Source organism: Pagrus pagrus (assembly GCF_965226575.1).
Source record: "Pagrus pagrus genome assembly, chromosome: 10".
Taxonomy (NCBI): Eukaryota; Metazoa; Chordata; class Actinopteri; order Spariformes; family Sparidae; genus Pagrus; species Pagrus pagrus.
The window spans coordinates 31869668-31890590 of NC_140194.1; the positions used below are offsets into that span (position 1 = coordinate 31869668).

At 41.0% G+C, this 20923-nt stretch overlaps 1 protein-coding gene across 3 annotated transcripts in view; it reads right to left on the reverse strand.

The window, feature by feature from the left end:
- Positions 1-20923, reverse strand: part of tango6 (transport and golgi organization 6 homolog) — a 30474-nt gene continuing 9551 nt past the window's right edge. For 2 of the 3 annotated variants that reach the window (XM_084363712.1, XM_084363713.1), the window contains exons 10-18: positions 20732-20858; positions 19373-19576; positions 13335-13478; positions 10401-10910; positions 9185-9242; positions 8866-9024; positions 5887-6038; positions 5370-5483; positions 1-1706 (exon numbers count right to left, since the gene is read on the reverse strand). In XM_084363712.1, the coding sequence (XP_084219838.1) occupies positions 1530-1706; positions 5370-5483; positions 5887-6038; positions 8866-9024; positions 9185-9242; positions 10401-10910; positions 13335-13478; positions 19373-19576; positions 20732-20858 (1645 nt within the window). In that variant the 3' untranslated portion in view covers positions 1-1529. Of the gene's footprint in view, positions 1707-5369; positions 5484-5886; positions 6039-6189; positions 6441-8865; positions 9025-9184; positions 9243-10400; positions 10911-13334; positions 13479-19372; positions 19577-20731; positions 20859-20923 lie in introns of those variants that run through there. The other variant, XR_014623367.1, reaches the window with a different exon arrangement.

The window sequence follows — 20923 nt, forward strand, 5'->3', positions numbered from 1 at the left end:
TTAGATACATTTTCTCATATTTTAATTCCAACGGTTTTTTGTCAATGTCTCAAAAGATAAAAATGCCATCACATTTTCTGTCAGAGATAAACAGAGAGAAATAGTGCATTGGGGTAGGAATGCCAGTGCTAACTACTCATTACCCAGTAATCAGTATGTCATGGGTCAGTGTCTTTTGCCAGCCATAATTGGTATTTATCCTTAAAAAGCCATGTATTATTGAAGCTGCACTTCCCTGGCATTTTGTCGGCATTGTCCGTTTGCTAGCAGAAGCAACTCCAGGCTAGTGGGTGGGCCTGCAGTTCCTACGCGCTTGCACGCCGCATGCCCGGTAACACAGACTGAGCCAGATTGAATAAACTTTATACAGCACCAAAATATCATGACGGTCCGTGGCAATTTACATTTTATTACGACACATCGATTTTGTTTGGATTAATTGATGAAACTTTAGATATATTTCCATGACTTTTCCAAAACTTCTGAAAAAAATATTATTTTCCATAACTTTTCCAGGGCCTGGAAATTGCATTTTAAAATTCCATGACTTTTCCAGGTTTTTCATGACCGTAAGAACCCTGTCTATAATAAAAATTCATCAGGATAAGTGGTTAAAACTTTACTTTGAAAGTGTATTGTTGGTGGTACAGTAGAACATGATGGTGGAGCATCACTGTTTTTCTTTTTTTGAAGTTCCCATGAAGTCAAAATCACTGTTTAGATGTTTTTTTCACATATGACTTGCTCCATGTCCACTGGCAGCCAAAAACAGCCATTTTGTAGGTATTTCAATGGTTTTTCAGAGTTTGTAACTTCCTAGAAAATCATTAAAAATGTTGATTCATCCTGCACTCGGGGGCATATATTAATTTTTCATCTCTTTATTTTATGATGCTGACATGGATGTTTAAAAAGGAGGACTGCAGCAAGAGGAGTGTGTTGCTCCGGACCAGACCTCATGGAATACTCTACAACTTTATAACTTGTACAAACACACAACTTTATGAGTTTATAACTGCTAACAAATGTACTGATAACCAGCAGATTCTCAATGAATAGCCCAAGACCGGGGCCGCATGCATCCTCCGTGAACGATGACAGAGGCCAGTTTCAGTACAGAAGTGATTTATGGAGCCAGGTTGACAGATACCAGTAGCTTTAGTGATAAAGGAAGCGCCAACTGCTGCTAAATGTAAGGTTAGCTGCCATTAGCTGGTCAGTTAGGTATGCGGCCCTATTCGACAACAACCTCAGTACTGTATTTCCTGTCATTAAACTGACCTCCATCCTCTTGGAGGCTGTGTTAAGTCCCAGTTCGGCCATGTTCAATGGAAGATGCCAGTCCGGGGACAGGCAGCATAGACAACAAATAGCACTCCATTAGCCCTTTCATGGGAACTTTAAGGTGAGTAACACATCACATAAAGGCAAAAGTAGTATTGACTATAATCACAGCATATAAAAATAAAATCCTCTGAGTCCAAACTATAAAGGGGTCATTGAGAGCCCACAGAAATAAACTTTGAGCTCTATGGCAGGACAACAATCTTCTTCTCCAGCTTCTGCTCAGGGAAGATGAACCTCTTCATTACATCATCAAGCTCCTCCAGAGCCAGCTGGGCATGGAGCACTGCAACTTCATCTGGGTCTGAGCGAACAACCCACTTCAGAGCTCGGTACAGGTCCAACAGAACATCACAGAGAACCTGGAGAAGTCATAGGAGATAGTGGAGAAAGATGGACGTTACACTGTTGAAACAACCCTTTAGTCTGGTCTGTATGATGGATGTTCATAAGAGCTTGTTCCTCTTCTCCTTTTTCATCAAATAAAGTTTGGCAGCTAGATGAGAGATGAGACTGTATTCATTTGGTTTTCTTCCAGAATACACTGATGACAACTCTTTGCTGATTGATATAACACTGCAGTGATTTAACCTGGGGCCTGGACGTGATGCAAGTGTATTTTTAAACATCTGTAAATTCATCCCAATTAAAGCAATTAACAGTGAACTAATCCTTTTAAGTACCATCTGTGTATCCATAGTATGATCAATATGCTAACTTCATTGTCTTCCACAAAAATGTTAAAAAGACATGAAAGAAGTCATACTTTTGCCAGGCTGCAGTCGATATATAGCTTTACTGTAACATTAAAACAACATTATGTAACACTTTAAGCAATCCTGAAATAAGATAATTGATTGTTGAGCCTCATTCTCAAGTCGTCAACGTTTTGGGTTGATAGCTCTGACCCAAGACCCACCCCAAAGCATTGGTATTTGATGACCTGGGGATATGAGTCAACAATCATCTGTCTTTCTTCAGAATTGCTCCAACAGTTACATAGTGTTGTTTTAATAGCTGCGAGTAAGACCTTTTAAAAACTATTTTTATCAGCTGAACTTGGCTCCAATGGTTGTCGATGGCTGCACAGATCCACTGACCATCGAGTACATCACCATTTTGCATGGAGGATACGCTGAGCCACTGCTGAAAATATCTGTGTGTGTGTGATTGACTCCTGATAATGTAAATTAAACAAACTGACACAGACTTTGGTAACTGCTGTATGTTGACATTAGATATGCAGCAGCCGTACATACTTTTGTCACATTTTTCAATTTAGCCTAAGAGAGACTAACATACATCAGAGATTTTTTTTTCATAAAGTAATTCTCCACTCCATGAAATACCTTCTGTGCATTACTCTGGCAATAGGGTTAGAAAATATGGGCAACATTAAATCTTTGCGGTCCCGGGGTAACGGTAAACGTTGGAACTGCTGATTTTACAGCAAAGCTGACAAGTGTTAAAATCACTTCTGTCCACTCTAGTACAGCTGGTATGGTTTTCACCTTGTCTGTCTGTCTGTCTGTCTGTGGACAGGCGATAGTGTCACAGGTGTGCAAGATGCCGTCACAAAGCTTTACAGGTGTGAAGTTTAAATTAAAGTAAAGGCCAAGCTTCGAAGATGGGCGCCGGATGTGGGGCAGAAAATACCCATACCCATATTTAGCACTCAGTTGCTTCCTTTAAGTAACGAGTTCGGTATCCAAGGATACTGCTAGCATGGCCAAAAACACTGTAAAGTTGTCTTTGAGAAAAGTTTAGCTCTTCTTAGTGCACCAAATACTGGACATAATGTCCGAATAAAAAACATCTGCAGTTTTCTTGTGTTCATTAATATGAATTGCCATCTGAGCACCAAGTACCTTTTCTCTGCAATTTTTAAAGACAGTTTTACCCCCAATCAAGGATGGAATATTAACTTTATTATATACACTGATCAGGCATAACATTATGACCACCTGTCAAGACATGGACTTAAGACCTCTGAGGGTGTCCTGTGGTGTCTGGCACCAGGGTGTTTTATAGTGGATCCTCTGGGTCCTGTATGTATGGGGGTGGGGCCTCCATGGATCAGACCTGCTCCAGCACGTCTTACAGATGCTCGATCAGATTGAGATCTGGGGAATTTGGAGGCCCGGTCGACACTTTGGGCTCTTTATTGTGTTCCTCGAGCTGTTCCTGAGCAGTGTTTGCGGTGTGTCAGGGCACATTGTCCTGCTGGGGAGCCACTGCCATCGGGTAGTGTTGTTGTGATGAGGGGGTGTACTTGGTCCACGACAGTGTTTGGATGGGTGGTGCGTGTCAAGTGGCATTCACATGAATGCAAGCACCCAAGGTTTCCCAGCAGAACATCACATTGTGATGAGATGATCAATGTTATTCACATCACCTGTCAGTGGTGTTAATGTTGTGGCTGATCGGTGAATATACATATATTACATATTAACGCTAGAATCCTGTAACGACCTAAAGACATGGACAGGACAGATGTGTCCTGAATGAACATTATCAGCTATCAAACTTTCAGAATCACCAGTTATTTCCTGTTATTGAACAAGAAGGGGGGTGGATATTTGCGAGAACAAACACTTTGAATACTTAGTGAGTGACTGATTGTACTGGACCTGCAGGTCAAATGGAAAATTAGACGCCTTCAATCACTCAAGTTTAGGGGCCTCATTTATAAAGATTGTATATGCACAAAATTGTGAGTCGTGTGTGTTCCTGCCACGGAAACTCTGACCCATGCGTACGCACTTAAACGGGAGAAATGAGAAACTGTGACTTTGATGGCAGAAGGATATAACACCAGAAACTGCAACTGAATTTGGTGAAATTTAGAAAATCCCTCTAACCTATTATATGTGAGGAGAGAATAAAACCTTATCCACCTATCCTGAAAACAAATAAACAAACACCTGTTTGATACTCCCTGGATTGCACACACACAAACAAAAATAACAATAATGATTTAGGATTATAAATACAAACTAAGATATATTGTGAAGTATAATAACCCCTTAAATTGTTCTTTAGCAATTAATTAATACCTAAATGTTATGTAATTTATTCTTATAAATATCAATGTGCACAATAGGAGAAATTCTGTTTCAGTCGATGTTGCCCCCCCAGTCAGATACAAGTTTATTGTTTCTTATATTTATATCACCTGTTCATTGCGCAGAACTGTCGGTGAGATAGTGGTCCATTTACTGTCAGCTGCATTCAGGGTAATTTTAATTTTATTATCTTTCAGTGTACAGTTTAAATCACATAAAACAAGTCTTATTTCTTTTAACTTTAACCTGCTAACCCGTTGTAGTGTGGCAGAGGTGTGGGGCTGGACGCACTCAGCTCGTGTGTTCAGCTGCAGCACCAACACGGGGCAACTTAACATAATAGAAACTCTCCTATTGGTTAAGTCATTCAGAACAAGGGAGTACTAATGACGCTACCTGGTGCGTCTTTCATTACTGCGTTGTGCTCCACCCCTGCAGGAGGCATTCTCTGCTAATACCTGCCAGTTTCTTATCAAGGTAGGTGGGCTGCGTGTCCTCGTTCTCCCGCACCATGGCTATGTGACTTTTATGTCAGACAACTTCTTTTTTAAATTTCTGAGCCAGCAGCATCCATCACATGTTGCAATTCAACAATTTTTTTGCCTTGTCTTAACCTCCACAGCAGGACTTTTGATTTAACAGTGTGAAAATTCCTTTTTTACACGTTCTCTCTGTGTTTCCGTGATCGTCTTCATGACTATTTATAGGCAACTATGGGCGTTATATGATGCTTGCAAAAGTCACGCCACATTTCCAGTTGATTGGGATTTTTAAAGGGTAACTGACATAGGATGTGCATACACACTATGTTATAAATCAGAAACATTTTGTATGTGAGCAACTTCTGTGTTTCGTCCACACGCCACCTTTTGACTTGAATCCTACGCACAGTCTTATAAAATGAGGCCCCTGGCCACTGTGTACATTTCATGCATACTGAGTAAGTGTATGTTTGTGTACCTGGGTAGTTCTGTTGCTGAGGCCTCGGAGCAGCAGGGTGATGACATGGACAGCAGCTCTCCTCACCTCTGCCTCTTTCTCTGTCTTTATCAGAGCAGTCAGACAGGAGCTAAGCTGCACACACACACAAACACAAACATTCATTTTTACATTCATTTACAGTGGTATAAATATGAGCAAATAGTAAAAAGCTTCATATACAGATAGTGATCATCTCCAGGTAATAAATACAGCATGGTCTGCAGCTGTGCTGGATTCTACATGACATATTTGTCACAAAAACACAGATCAGCTGCCTACACTGCTGATGTCAATGCCAAAACTACACTGGATCGAATGGTTAACTCTGCTGACTCTCTAACATAAACACACACAAATGTTTGGGGTGAAAATGTAAAAGTGAGCAGGTTCGTGAATAAGTGTCCCTGTTCCTCCAGCTGACATTGATGCTTATTCATGGCTTGTATTTGAGCCTCTGACCACTGGAGCAGCATGGAAGGTTCCTGCAACACCTTACTTCTTGAGCCAGTGGTCCTAGGGCATAGTCCAGTCTCTGACAGAGCTCCCCCAGGTTGGACAGACTGCTGGCCCGGACGCTTTGGTCTGAGTCCCTGGTTCCTTGCAAGAAGACGGCAACCAAAGGACGGCCGAGATGAGGTGCAAGTTCCCCTGGAGGAAAAGGAGAGGGGAGGAAGAACAGGCAGCCAGGTTAGTTCCCATGTCATACATCTAAGATGCATTCAAAGTAATTATTTATCAGATTGAACAAATGTGATGTCAGCTCTGTGGCACCCTTGCTGACACTGCCCTCCATACACACCAAGCTAGAATGACTCAGTTTTTGCAAGGCGACGTTTGCCTTTGGACATCTAGCCTGTCTGCTCTCTCCAGCCCAGAGGAAGTGAAAAGTGGCTCCGGAGGAGAAGTATAACCCAAGAGGAGCAGCAGCTGGCTGGTCAGGACGGACTGCAACAGTCGCAGGGGGCGTTGTGTTCACTTGGGAAACTACATGTCACATGCCCTCACTGCCGCCAAGCAGACAAGCAAGAAAATCTCCATTCTGTGGAGAGGCTGTCACATAATGCACAAGCATGAGCGCTTCTAAATAGTCTTTTTTTGACAGGTTCTTTATTTGGCAAATTGCATTATTCAGAAAAAGTCATCACTTTCATAGCATCTTCACACAGACAGCCGTGCTGCTGGACAAACACAGAAGGCATTTATTATATACATGCACACAATGTGCAGCTAAATTTTTAAACCCTCACCCCGGGATACCGTATTACCTCCCAACCCTAGTGTCTGCGTGCGTGAGTGTGTGTTGGGGTGGGTTGTTGTTGTTGTGGAAAGAAAAAAAGATTTCTGACAGCAGCGCAGATATTAAGCAAGGAGCTTAAAAATTAATCCAGCCATTTAAACTCACATCTCGACACAGACTAATAACGTTGCTTACAGTGTAGGCATCCTCTGTTTTACAAGCTATGTGTGGGTGACACTGTTACACAGGCACACATGCAAAGAACAGAGCCAACTGCTGACTACAGCTGCTCCTGCCAAGCAGCAGGGAGGAAAGCCAGAAGCCTACATAGAGAGAAGACAACCAGCTGACTGGCCGGAGGTAGTAAGACCTGCTTGACCTATGTGTGTGTGAACGATGCTTGGATAACAGAGTGCTAATTCTATTTCTCTGTTTCATTTCAGTGTGCCCGTTCAAAGATATCATGTATCAATACATCAATGTATGCAATGACCTCGGCTGTATGCTGGCAACAAAAGCATGCATAGTGCGCCAGCAGCCTGCTACACTCTTCTGTCCCTGTCTCTCCGTTTCTTGATTCCTGACTCCACAATGTCTGGAATCAAGAAACTAAAGACTGCCTGGACAACTTTCCAAAGTGTGCCTGAAACAGAGAGAGAGAGTATTGCTGGACCCCACGTCAGCAAAGGCCAACTGGATGATTGCCGCACCACCTACTCCATCTTCATCCTCATCAAAAGGATGATTCATGTCTCCTCCTTCCCCTGCAGCCTTGTCAGGTATACCAAACTTTCCAAGGGTTGAATAATATTGTTGATGGTTTACAAGTTCTTTTCGGTTACTCTCAGTACTCTCAGCTTTGAACGATGCAAGCACAGTCTGTTTAAGGTTCCTCCTTTCCATTCTATTGTGTTGCTGAACACGGCTCCATTTACTCCTGGTCCAACCCCTGAACCTCTTTGTCTTTGTGTTATGTCTTGTTGCCATAGTCTAGTTTGTGTTTTGTTGCTGTCTTTGTCTTTAGATTAGTGAATGTTTGATTATAAAGTCATTGTTTGTGGTTTCTGTACATTTTACAGTTCGGTCACTGAACGCATTCTGATTTTGCTAATGCTTTACTTAAAGCCCTGAATGAATATGTGTGTTAATAGACCCACTCTTAACTGATCAGCAAGAGGTTTCACTGTGTTGAGAGACTAACAGCAGCATGAATAATAACCTTTATTAGCATCATATTAATATCAATATTTTGAGCTATAATTATAATCTTACATGCGCAATGACATTAAACAATCAATCAACACAAAAAAACAAGCTATAGAGAGATATATATTTTGTAAAGCACCGATACTGCCAATATGCAAGTTACTGCAGGTATTAGATTTGGGGAGGAAAAAAGACACCTCTACCCAGGAGGTGGCACAGATTCTTGTCCAGGTCCTTGTCACCTCTCTCTCACCCCTGGCTGGTGTGCCTGTGCCATCTGACCTCTGCAGCTCATCCAGATTGCAGTATCCTGACTGGTCTTCAACCTACCCAAGTTCGGCCATGCAATACCCCTCCTTTGCACCTTGCACTGGTACTTGTCTATTTTGGTTTGAATAGCTCAGGCCCAGCCTACATTCAGGACATAGTCAAACGATACGCCGCACTACACTTTGCTACTGCTATCAGTTTGTTACTCTCATACCAAAAGGGAGAGCAAAACAAATAAGCATGAGGAGACAGAAGAAGGTTTGGGCTTCCCTTTCTCCTTCTCTCTTAATACACAAACACAAAAATTAGTTCTTCTGTGAATGAGTAGACAAAGTCAGAAAAAATGTAATGCAACATAAAACATTCATTTCATTCAATTGGCAATAAATGAAAGCATTTACATACTTTGACAAGTGAATTTCATGCTTCAGAGACATAAGCTGCTCCGGCAAAAATAGACCCTGCATGTAAATACAGCGGAGCTGGGAAAAATGCTCTGTGCTGAGTGAGACGCTCTGTGCACTGACCCGCTGGACAAACACTGGCTAAAATGGCAGCGTATGGTCTCTGGTAGGTGGAATGCATTACAGTCAGATCCAGAGTAAATGGGCCATTACATTCCTGATTAAACAAACAACAAGCCTTTTATCTTAAATATATATTTGGACAAATCCACGTTCGCTGTTTCCCCCTGCTTACAGTAATCAAATATGTATCAAGTGGAGTAAACATTTATCTGAACAAACTGCAAATGATTCTCACCCATAGCTCTGCTCGTCCTCATCAGGACTTCTCCGACTTTGAGCCGGGCCTCCAGGGAGTGCTCCTTGTTGGATGTAGGGAGGGAGGGACCATGTCGAAACTCTTCTAGGAGCTTTTCCAGGATCCTCTCAGGGTAGGAATCAGCCAATGTAGCCAGACCTAAAGACAGTTTATACTCAGTGCATCAGCTTTCAAAAGTAACTGACAACTATTTCAGCTAGGCAGTTAATATTAGGTTAAACAGACTATTTCTGTAAATCAGTAATCTTAAAAGTCAATGCTATCATCACATTTTGCCAAGCAATACCATTAATATTACCTTGAATGGCTGACAGGTAGACGAATGAATCTTCATGCTCCAAGTTTTCTAAGAAGAGCTGAAAAGGACAGCATAGGCACGACTGATCACAAAGACTGCTGTGCAGTTATAGAAGCCCCTTACTGGGAATATTCTGCAATTTCTTTGTAAAAAAAACATCAAAAACCATCCCCAATATGAATCTTGCCAGTAGAACCAAAGAGAATCAATACAGGCACAGCACTGAATATATTGAAAACAAAGCAACTAACCATCAAAGGCAATAATCCAAACATTACCCCCCGATAATTGAAGATACAAGGTGATGAGGTTCAACCACCTCTTTCAGTATAAATGTTTGCCCAGAATGTCCCAGGAGACACTAATCAAACCACCACCTACACATTACTGATCCACACATACAGCGCAGGCAACATCAGCACATTGTCTTAGATGTGGTTGAGCCAACATAGGCTTCAACAAAGCAACATCCACCATGGCTAAGTGATGAAGGTAATGTCGATTCTTGACCCAGCTCATCGAATAATGCTAACTTTGATGTAGGAACAAACAGGAAAATCTTAACTATCTCAGAATATGAAGTCAATACGCATAGTTGGCAAGCATGCAGACCAAGAACAGTCCTGCATTAAAAATCACAAGCTTCAGGAAACAATGAGATAAAGATAATGACATACATACAATTAATTATCTGAGTCCCAACTGACATCAATTCATGCATCAATGCAAAAAAAATGCCCCAAAAACATAATAAAGTGTACAGTATGACATGATGAAGAGGCTGCAGGTTTCAGTTGTTGCTGTCAGTCAGAACATGGCCATAAGGTGTGCTCATTTACATACAGCCTGACGCTATTCATAAGATGCACTATATGTTTATGTATATTTTATTTAAATAACTGTAAATAAGTTCTGTAATTTGTGTAGCATAAAGCAGTTGACAAACTTTCATTTCATTTTGCAACCCTGTGTTGTGTAATAATGAATAATTATCTTTTACCTTGGCATGACATTTAAGGTGTACGAATTATTCTGAGCTTAGGTGTGAAGGAAAAAAAACAGGAATACCACCATAGTACCATATTTTAAAAAGGTCACCACTTCTAATAATAATATATATAAAATATAATATATAAAATAATAATACAACTTCTTTATCAATATTTTCAGAGCATCAGAACTGACCAAAACCAAAGTACATAACCAAGCAACCCACCATGAGAACTTTTTCCTGGGCCTGGACTGCCTCTGGATTTCCATTTTTCACCATCTGGGTCAAGATTCTCAGGGCGACCGCTCTGGTTGGGAGGTCTGGGTCACACGCCTCCAACAGCAAATCAGAAAAGGCCTTGGTGGGGGGGCAAGGGTCACTAGTGCCAGAGTTCCTCCCTCCATCTTTTGGACCTACTCCAGTTGCAGACCTTTTAGAGGACACTGGCTGACCAGTTTGGGTGTTGCTCTGTGAATTACTGTCCAGGGGAGGTGAATGAGGACTGCTCTTTGTGTTGTCTGCTTCAGTTGGCATCTTCTGCTTTTTCATAATAGGAGGGTTTCTGGAGGGGTGAGCAGCAGTGCCGAGGTTTTCAGGGCGGTAAGCAGCGTGAGTGGCAATGACAGCTCTGAGATTGGACGCCAGCTCCTGGATGACTACCTCAGAGTGTAACTGAGACAGTTTCTCTAGTGGTAGGAGCAGCCTTGACATAGAAGAGTAGTCCTCTGAGCTCAGCTATAATATAAGGAGAAGAAGAAGAAAAATAATTACTTTATGAATCCTCAAAATCATTTTTTTTCACTCCATTTCACAGTGCCTGAAATACAGACATGGGCACACAGGACCCATACACGCACCCCCAGAGCAGTCAGGGGTTTGGTGCCTTGCTAAAGAGCACCCCAGCATTGCAGTGAACTGTGACCCGTCTGGACTTGAACCGGCCACCCTCCAGTTCCCAAGCCAAGTCCCAACAGACTGAGCTACTGCTGCCCCGAAAAAGGAAAAAAGATGATTAGAAGAGAGCTGTGTGTGCTTACCACCTTCTCTCATAAACTTCCTGCTAAGATGCTTTCAGATAGCCAGCACTTACCACTGTGCCTGCCCGATGGGACATTAGTGTTTTAAATGGGCGGCACTTTATGTCATGGATTTTCTTGAAAAAGATCATGTAAAACTTGTATTAAATGAATGAGTCCTTGCAAAATCCTACAGCTGTACTCAAAATTCTTTTTGTAGTTCTGAATCTTTTAAGTTTGGCCTTCAGACCTAAATCTAATCATTTTTTGTGATTCTTTGTATGTGTATTCTAAGCCTCACCAATTACTTATTTTTCAGTGGATTGGGTTGAAATTTGTCCTGAACATCTAAGAAACCTTAAGGATCATTTGCAACATGGACAGTGCCTATAAAAAGTTCACCCCCTTGGATGTTTCCCCTTTTGATGCTTTTGTAATTGGAATCATGGTCAAACGATTTCTACAAAGTAATGTCAATGAATTAAAAATATATAATGTAACATAAGTGACTGCAAGTATTCACCCCCTTCAAGTCAGTATTTAGTAGAAGCACCTTCGAAATCACAGCACTGAGTCTGTGTGGATAGGTCTCAATGAGGCTTGCACATCTGGACACTGCAATTTTAATCCATTCCTCTTTGCAAAAACTGCTCAAGCTCTGTCAGGTTGTGTGGGGATATTACTGTAACTATTATTATAGATAGTGACTTTACAGATTTTTATTTATATGAACATCTTCAAGATTATTACTTTAACATTTAAGAGGGGTTTTTTTTTGTCATAAAAGCTTATTATATTGACCATGATTTCATTTATAAAAGTAATAAAAGGGGAAAACATCCAAGGGGGTGAATACTTTTTATAGGCACTATATTCATTGGTTGTGAATGCTGCGTCAGCATTAACAATATCTCTTCTACAAATTTTTTCAGCCACTGTCTTTGTCGCCTAATTCCATCCACATTTTTCAATGTAGAAACTTCTTCTAAATATTCAGCATTCCTACCATTATTCAGAAATTTATTTTTATTTATTTATTCAGAAACTTTCAAAATATTCAACATTTTCTGCAAAAATTTCCCCATTTAAAAATGAAAAAACAAAAAAATAAAAAATGTTTCCCACTTTTTCAAGCATTTTAAAACCTTAACTTCTCGTTCATGCTCTCAGCTAGAAACTCCATTCAAACTTTAAAATAATCCACATCGTGTTTACATGTTAGGTATTATTTATCTTCCAAATCCCATGAAAACTTTTTCAAAATATTCAACATTATTTGAAGCTTAGCTACAATGGAAGTCAATTAAAAATGCCTTCAAACCCACCCATTTTCAACCTATTTCCAGTCCTTCATATATTCACATATAATCTCCATTCAAACCTCAAAACATTCACAAAGATTAGGACTTCTACAAATTAATTCAGCTCCTTCATAACATTCATACTTTTTATGCAGTCACAGTTTAAAACTTTATAATTTTTAACTATTTTCAGATTCTTACATTGGTGTGTATGGGACAGAATGTTGTGAGATTCCAAAAACCTTGTCTACAACTCACTCCCATTCCCACAATGTTCATTCCACCTACATATTTTAAAGCATGCATTAGCTAGAAAATTTGTGTTGGTCGCATCCATGTGGCTCTGGAAGCAATCGGACCAACACTTTTGGCTTTGTGGGCTGGGCTCTTCATACTCCATCAGCAGCTTCTCAACACAAATTCAGGTCAGCATTGCAGTTTGGCTCACAGCTTATAGTATATTTGAATCCTTCATTCTCACCCCACTTTTATGATTCTTCATGCTCTCATACTCTTCAGACACCACTTCGAATATGTTAAAGCCACCAATTCAGTTTGACATTAGCTTTTCAACTGTGAACAGTATATTTACACTGGTTTTTACTTGTTGAATCAAAGTTTGGTTCTGTGTGGTATTAATGTAGTTCTATCACATCTAGAAGTTATTTGGTCCTGCATAAAAATTGAGTCCTAGAGGTTTTGCTAAATATATAACTTCAGAGCTCTACCTTTTTGAGCCCATTTTTCATTGAGTACAGGAAATTTGCTAGCAACAGCTTGTAATGATTTAGTTAGTTGCATACTAGGTGATATTGATGTGTTGAAAGAACAGATTTCAGTACCTGAGGTCCGGACAGCATAGTGGCCACTAGGCCCATCCCCATGCTCAGCATCTGACTCTCTACTGGGTTCCCAAGACTTGGCCCAGTGGCCTGATCCAGACCCACACAGGCCCTCTGAAGCAGGGACACCATGAAGTCCACCACCTGGAGAAAGGACAAACCAAGTCATGTAAACCAATCTTTACCAGAAAGAGATTTAAAGCCTCTTCTATGTTAAATATAAAGTTACAAGTAAGTAACTAGACATTTTTTCGACCTTTTTGGGAAATTCTCAGTGAACATTTAGTTCTCATAAACACATCACAAGAGACACATCTAAAAATAAGACATTATCAAGTTTATCACAGAGCCTTCTTCATCTGTGAGGAAATGTTTTCTGGCCCTAGCAGCAGCCAGCCAACACTACCCGCCTCACCACAATGGCGTTGGCTGGTAATGTCTTCACTTTGTGAGTCTGTTTGTATATCATCATGATACATTGTGGTCCTGTAGACACTTAATTTAGTGGGAGCTAACACAGAAGCAGTTTTGAGTAATTTGCCAGGTGTCTATACAGTCATGGTCAAAAGTTTACATACACTTGGAAAGAACATGTATATCATGGCAGTCTTGAGTTTCAATGATTTCTACAACTCTCCTTTTTCTGTGATGGAATTAGTGGAACACATACTAATGGTTGATGAAGGTTCTCAGTCATCCAGGTCATGGTAATTCTAAGTGCTGTATCATAGGCTACTGGAATAAGCACTTAGAACACATACTACTTTGTCACAAAAAAACATTAGTGAAGTTTGGTTCAAATATGAGTTTATTATGAGTCTTCTGAAAATGTGACCAAATCTGCTGGGTCAAAAACATTCATACCAACTGAGCTACCGGATCCTCTTGCCATAATCTGTGAAGTTCAACTAAATTTGTTGGCTTCCTGGCACGGACTTGTTTCTTCAGAACAGTCCACATGCTCTCGATGGGGTTCAACTCCTCTCTTTGGGAAGGCCATTCCAAAACTTTAATTCTAGGCTGATTTAGCCATTCCTTTACCAGGTATGTGTGTGGGATCATTTTCCTGTTTGAACAACTGACTGCGCCCAAGACTCAATCTTCTTTGAAACCTTATTTTAAAGCCCACTGTATTACCAAAGGGACGCAATATAAGATAGTGTTCCCAGCTACACTAACTTTGAATCAATGAAGTGATCTTTGTCAAAGTGTATATATTTCTCAAAGCGTTAAATGATGAACATAGAGGGCATGCATGCTGGTGGCAGTGGAAGTGTAGAGTGGGGGTTCAATAAAAGCCCCTTCAAGGTATATCAGGCCTCATCTAGTATGTATCTCCTGCAGGTCCTATATTTATTATTATTAGTTGTGGCGATCGGGGTAGGTTGGTATCAAAGATTTTGTGAATTTTAACTAGAGCCTGATGGATAAATCAGGAAACCGATATCATTGACTGATTTTGGATTACCACAGTTACAGGATATTGGCATCGCCGTATATGTTGTCCAATATGCGCTAAGTTCATGCAACTGTACAAAATTCTATGGCTGTAATTCAAATACTTTTTGTTTATTTCAAAATTAAGTTATGAAGTTTGGCCCTTTGAGCTAAATTGCAGCATCTTTGTGATTCCTTGTATGTGTATTCTAAATCTCACCAATCGCTTATTTTTCACTGGATTGAGTTGAAATTTGTCCTGAACATCCAAGAGACCCTCAGGAAACTTGGCAAGATTAATTCATTTTTAATAGTTGTTGCTGAATGGGTAGTTATCAAATTATTAACAGGAACTCATTTTTTACCAGAATGAAGACTCATTTGATCATTTTCAAAAATTCATATCTCCACTAGTTTTCATTTTCTTGCACCCATTTGTTGGTTCTGTGTAGTATTAATGTAGTCCTATGACTTCTAGAAGTTATTTGGTCCTGCATAAAAAATTGAGTGCCACAGATGTCGTTAAATATAGCTTCAGATCTGAAAAACCCACTTTTTGAATTATTTTGACTGTAGATTTCCCCAAGAAGGATTACTTCAATATCCTTGGAACTTCAGTGTGTGAAAGTGTCGATATTCAGTGCATATATATATAAAAAGATTTAAAGATGTTATATTACTCCTTCATTGTTTATCATTTTTTTAAATGAGCTGTTTTTTAATTTTCACTGCCTGTAATGTTACATGCAGTGGTTTTATTTCATTAGTAGATATTTGTAGTGTTAAAGTCAAGGTTTTCTATTTGTCTGATACCTACTGAGCCTGTTTTTCATTGGGCTCTGGTTCTCTGAACTAATTTCTGTCACTCCATGGTCCGTGTGTGTGTGATGTGTTGGGGACCCCTGCTGACTAGTTTGCCGAAAGACATGGCATGCGGGTCCTGCTAGTGATTGTTTGTCCTCATTGACAGATTAAAAATAACAGTTAACAACCAGGATGAGGCAGATAAGATAATTGCTGTCACTTTCATTTGCACCAAAGCAGGTGAAACTGATTCACAATCACGTGTGCTTCCAAAATGGAAAGATTGATATTCCTGAAGTTTAACGGACTTGGTGTTATACTGTGGCAATTGAGTGTTCTCTTAATTTTGTTGAGCAGTATATATTAGGATTACACAGATTACCAGTTAAGACTGGGCTATTTTTTGTTGGGGAATAATGCCCAGTAGTTCATGCTTTGTCATATTTGTTTGTTGATGATTGAATAAAATACTGAAATATAAATGAAAATGTTTTAAATTTTATTTTGGTCATTATTAGATTAATTGAGTAATACAAAAATAATAGTTAGATTAATCGAAAAAATGATTGATAGATTAATCAATAAAATCAATAAAATAATCGTTAGTTGCAACCGTAAAAATAACATCTTTGAATTTCTTTTATATACACAATGAATATCAACACTTTGACATACAAAAATTTCAAGAAATTAAAATTATCTTTTGTGGGAAAATCTACACTCAAAATAACCCGAATATGGGGTTTTCAGCTCTGAAGCTATATTTAACATCTGTAGCACTCAGTGTGTGCAGGATCAAATAACTTGTGGATGTGACAGAACTACATAAATTCTTCACAGAGCTAAGATTTGGTTGAAAGAAAGTGAAAACTACTGGAGATATGAATTTTTGAAAATGACAGATTCTTCATTCTGGTATTTAAAGAAAATGACTTCCTGTTATTAATTTGATTGCTGTAACCATTCAGCAACAACTATTTAAATTATAAATGTTGTAAATGATCCTTAGGGTGTCTTGGATGTTCAGGACAAATTTCAACCCAAACCAGTGAAAAATAAGCGATTGGTCGGGTTTAGAATACAAAGGAATCACAAAAATGCTGAAATTTAGCTCAGAGGCCAAACTTTAAAAAATCCATAACTTAAAAAGTATTTGGAGTACAGCTACAGGATTCTGCATGTTGCCAGGAATTTAATAGAGGTGTCAATATGATTTTTTTCAAGAAAATCCCTGACAGGAACTGAGAGGCCCTAGGTGAGTTGGCATGGAATGACCCTTATACAGTACAGACCAAAAGTTTGGACACACCTTCTCATTCAAAGAGTTTTCTTTATTTTCATGACTATGAAAATTGTAGATTCACACTGAAGGCATCAAAACTATGAATTAACACATGTGGAATTATATACTTAACAAAAAAGTGTGAAACAACTGAAAATATGTCTTATATTCTAGGTTCTTCAAAGTAGCCACCTTTTGCTTTGATTACTGCTTCGCACACTCTTGGCATTCTCTTGATGAGCTTCAAGAGGTAGTCACCTGAAATGGTCTTCCAACAGTCTTGAAGGAGTTCCCAGAGATGCTTAGCACTTGTTGGCCCTTTTGCCTTCACTCTGCGGTCCAGCTCACCCCAAACCATCTCGATTGGGTTCAGGTCCGGTGACTGTGGAGGCCAGGTCATCTGGCGCAGCACCCCATCACTCTCCTTCTTGGTCAAATAGCCCTTACACAGCCTGGAGGTGTGTTTGGGGTCATTGTCCTGTTGAAAAATAAATGATGGTCCAACTAAGGATGGAATAGCATGCCGCTGCAAGATGCTGTGGTAGCCATGCTGGTTCAGTATGCCTTCAATTTTGAATAAATCCCCAACAGTGTCACCAGCAAAGCACCCCCACACCATCACACCTCCTCCTCCATGCTTCACGGTGGGAACCAGGTATGTAGAGTCCATCCGTTCACCTTTTCTGCGTCGCACAAAGACACAGTGGTTGGAACCAAAGATCTCAAATTTGGACTCATCAGACCAAAGCACAGATTTCCACTGGTCTAATGTCCATTCCTTGTGTTCTTTAGCCCAAACAAGTCTCTTCTGCTTGTTGCCTGTCCTTAGCAGTGGTTTCCTAGCAGCTATTCTACCATGAAGGCCTGATTCACACAGTCTCCTCTTAACAGTTGTTCTAGAGATGTGTCTGCTGCTAGAACTCTGTGTGGCATTGACCTGGTCTCTAATCTGAGCTGCTGTTAACCTGCGATTTCTGAGGCTGGTGACTCGGATGAACTTATCCTCCGCAGCAGAGGTGACTCTTGGTCTTCCTTTCCTGGGGCGGTCCTCATGTGAGCCAGTTTCTTTGTAGCGCTTGATGGTTTTTGCGACTGCACTGGGGGACACTTTCAAAGTTTTCCCAATTTTTCGGACTGACTGACCTTCATTTCTTAAAGTAATGATGGCCACTCGTTTTTCTTTACTTAGCTGCTTTTTTCTTGCCATAATACCAATTCTAACAGTCTATTCAGTAGGACTATCAGCTGTGTATCCACCTGACTTCTGCACAACACAACTGATGGTCCCAACCCCATTTATAAGGCAAGAAATCCCACTTATTAAACCTGACAGGGCACACCTGTGAAGTGAAAACCATTTCAGGTGACTACCTCTTGAAGCTCATCAAGAGAATGCAGAGTGTGTGCAAAGCAGTAAATCAGAGCAAAAGGTGGCTACTTTGAAGAAACTAGAATATAAGGCGTATTTTCAGTTGTTTTACACTTTTTTGTTAAGTACATATTTCCACATGTGTTAATTCATAGTTTTGATGCCTTCAGTGTGAATCTACAATGTCAATAGTCATGAAAAGAAAGGAAACTCATTGAATGAGAAGGTGTGTCCAAACTTTTGGTCTGTACTGTATGTGTATCTTTATACATTTTTATACTGGACAGCAACCCGCCAATTTGGCTGTCCTTTTTGCGGCTAGGTACGCGAATTTAGACAGACCGCGGCATATTGGGGGTCTGTTTTGGTCCGCCAATATGACGCCTCAGAGGGTACGCTTTTTGCCGCCTCCACTGCTATGTAAATCCAAGGCGTCGATGTGCCGGCAATTGCGTGACATGGGCTGAGGTGCCCATGACATGCACTGTTGTGCGACCCACAGTCGGGAGTTTTAAAAGCAGGAAACAGCTGATCACAGCAGTCAGTTCATCACTTCATCCGCGGACATCAAGATGAGCAACTGGAAAGCCGCTGAGATCCGGGAGATGCTAACCATCACAGCCGAGAGAATTGTCAATAACCAGATCACTTGTCACTGTTCACGCCCCACTTTGTGCTTCACGTCACGTCACATGGTTACGCCAACCCCAGTGGCAGCTTTTTTGCAAAGGAGGAATATTACACCTCTGTTTCACATAGACAAGGCGGCAGATTGCAGCCTTTACCTGGCTGCAAATGTGGCACATTTTCTAACTAAAAGGGGCTTTTGTCACAACATTTCAGTAACTGGATTAGAGAGATCATTGCAAAAAAATTTGTGTTTATATGCATATTTAGTGTATATGTATATCAGAATATGAGGTGATAAATCAATATTGGGCATTGTTTACATACTTTACTTCAACCCCAAAAATCAAGTATCTGTCAACTCTAACTCTAACCTGGCAAAGTCTTAACATTCTTCTGAACTGTGAGCTGCTCCAAGGCTCCAAACTGATTGGAGACGGACTGCTGCAAAAACAAAAACAAACCACAAAACTAAACAAACAATAACTCCTTCTGTTGGCTGCACATCTCTCCACTCACCTGTGTGCTTTTCCTCAGCAGCAAAGTATGATGCAGAGACTCCACCATCACAGCCAACACCTGAAGCAAAGCGAGTCTCTGGCCTTGCCTTGTAGCTCGACCCAGCAGCTGCTGCTCCACCTCAAGGAGTGTCATGGCCGACACGTCCAACTGCTGTTCATCCTCCTTATCTTCATCCTCTGCAGCAGGCCAGCTGGTCAGCTCCTGCAGGAGAGGAAGTGATGGACCATCAGCATCAAATTACAACAGATTGTGTGTGTGTGTGTGTGTGTGTGTGTGTGTGTGTGTGTGTATGGCGGTAGAATCGTGTCATAATGCATGCGCACCTATCAACTGAACGTGTCACACGCGCGTGCTTTGACGCCTGCGCAGCAAGCAGCGCCTGACGTGTAATGTAGTTTCCCCATTGACTTATAATGGTCCCCCGTTCACACGCACGTTCACGCGTATGACTGCTGCACGCCGGTAATCACACGACGCGTAGTGACTACGTGTAACATTCATGCGTTTTTATGCGAACGCACGCATTAACGCTCGCATGAAGGTAATTGAACATTTTTGTCACACGCTCACATGTAGGCGGAAATGACGTGCGCAAATTATGTTACGCGTAACAAGATGCTGCGTGCGTATGAAGCAGCGTGCGCACGTCTGTCTGTCACTGTTTGACAAATGTTGTCACGCGTTCACACACGCGTGCGGTCGCAGTTTCTGATGTGCGACCGGAAGTTGATCTGCACCGTGCGCAACACACCGCGTACTTAGACGCCTCGCGTAGTCGGCCTTTTCATTTTATTGAAGTGTCGTCAACCAGGGGAGGCAGCAGTGAGCCAGACACTGCTGCCAGCATCTCAAAAGAAGAAGAAGAAGAAGAAGAAGAAAAAGAAGAAGAAAGGTGACTGGGAAAGATGGTTAATACTTTATAAATACATAGGTCAGTAGTGTTGTGCCATCTACTGGATGAACATGGAACACAGAACAACTACGCGAGGCGTCAAAGTACGCGGTGTGTTGCGCACGGTGCAGATCAACTTCCGGTCGCACATCAGAAACTGCGACCGCACGTGTGTGTGAACGCGTGACAACATTTGTCAAACAGTGACAGACAGACGTGCGCACGCTGCTTCGTACGCACGCAGTGAAATACAGTTGTTACGTACAGTCTGCACGTAACAACGCACGCACGCACGCACGCATAACAAAATTCTCATGCGTGCACACACCCGTTGCTGCGCATCTCTCTGGTTGTTTTGACATTGATATACCTTCATAGTGTGTGTGTGTGTGTGTGTGTGTGTGTGTGTGTGTGTGTGTGTGTGTGTGTGTGTGTGTGTGTGTGTGTGTGTGTGTACTCCTTACCTGCAGCAGGTCCAGGAAGAAGTCTCCCGGCAGATCACTGTCTTTCAGTTCAGCTAGCAGCTGCATCAGACACTCCAGCCTCCACTGCTCCTCTGACAGCTTCTCATACAGAGCATCATCTTCATCACTGGGACACAAGAACAGAGACATGACAGAGATACATAGAAATGACGAGAGGTCATCACCTTGGAA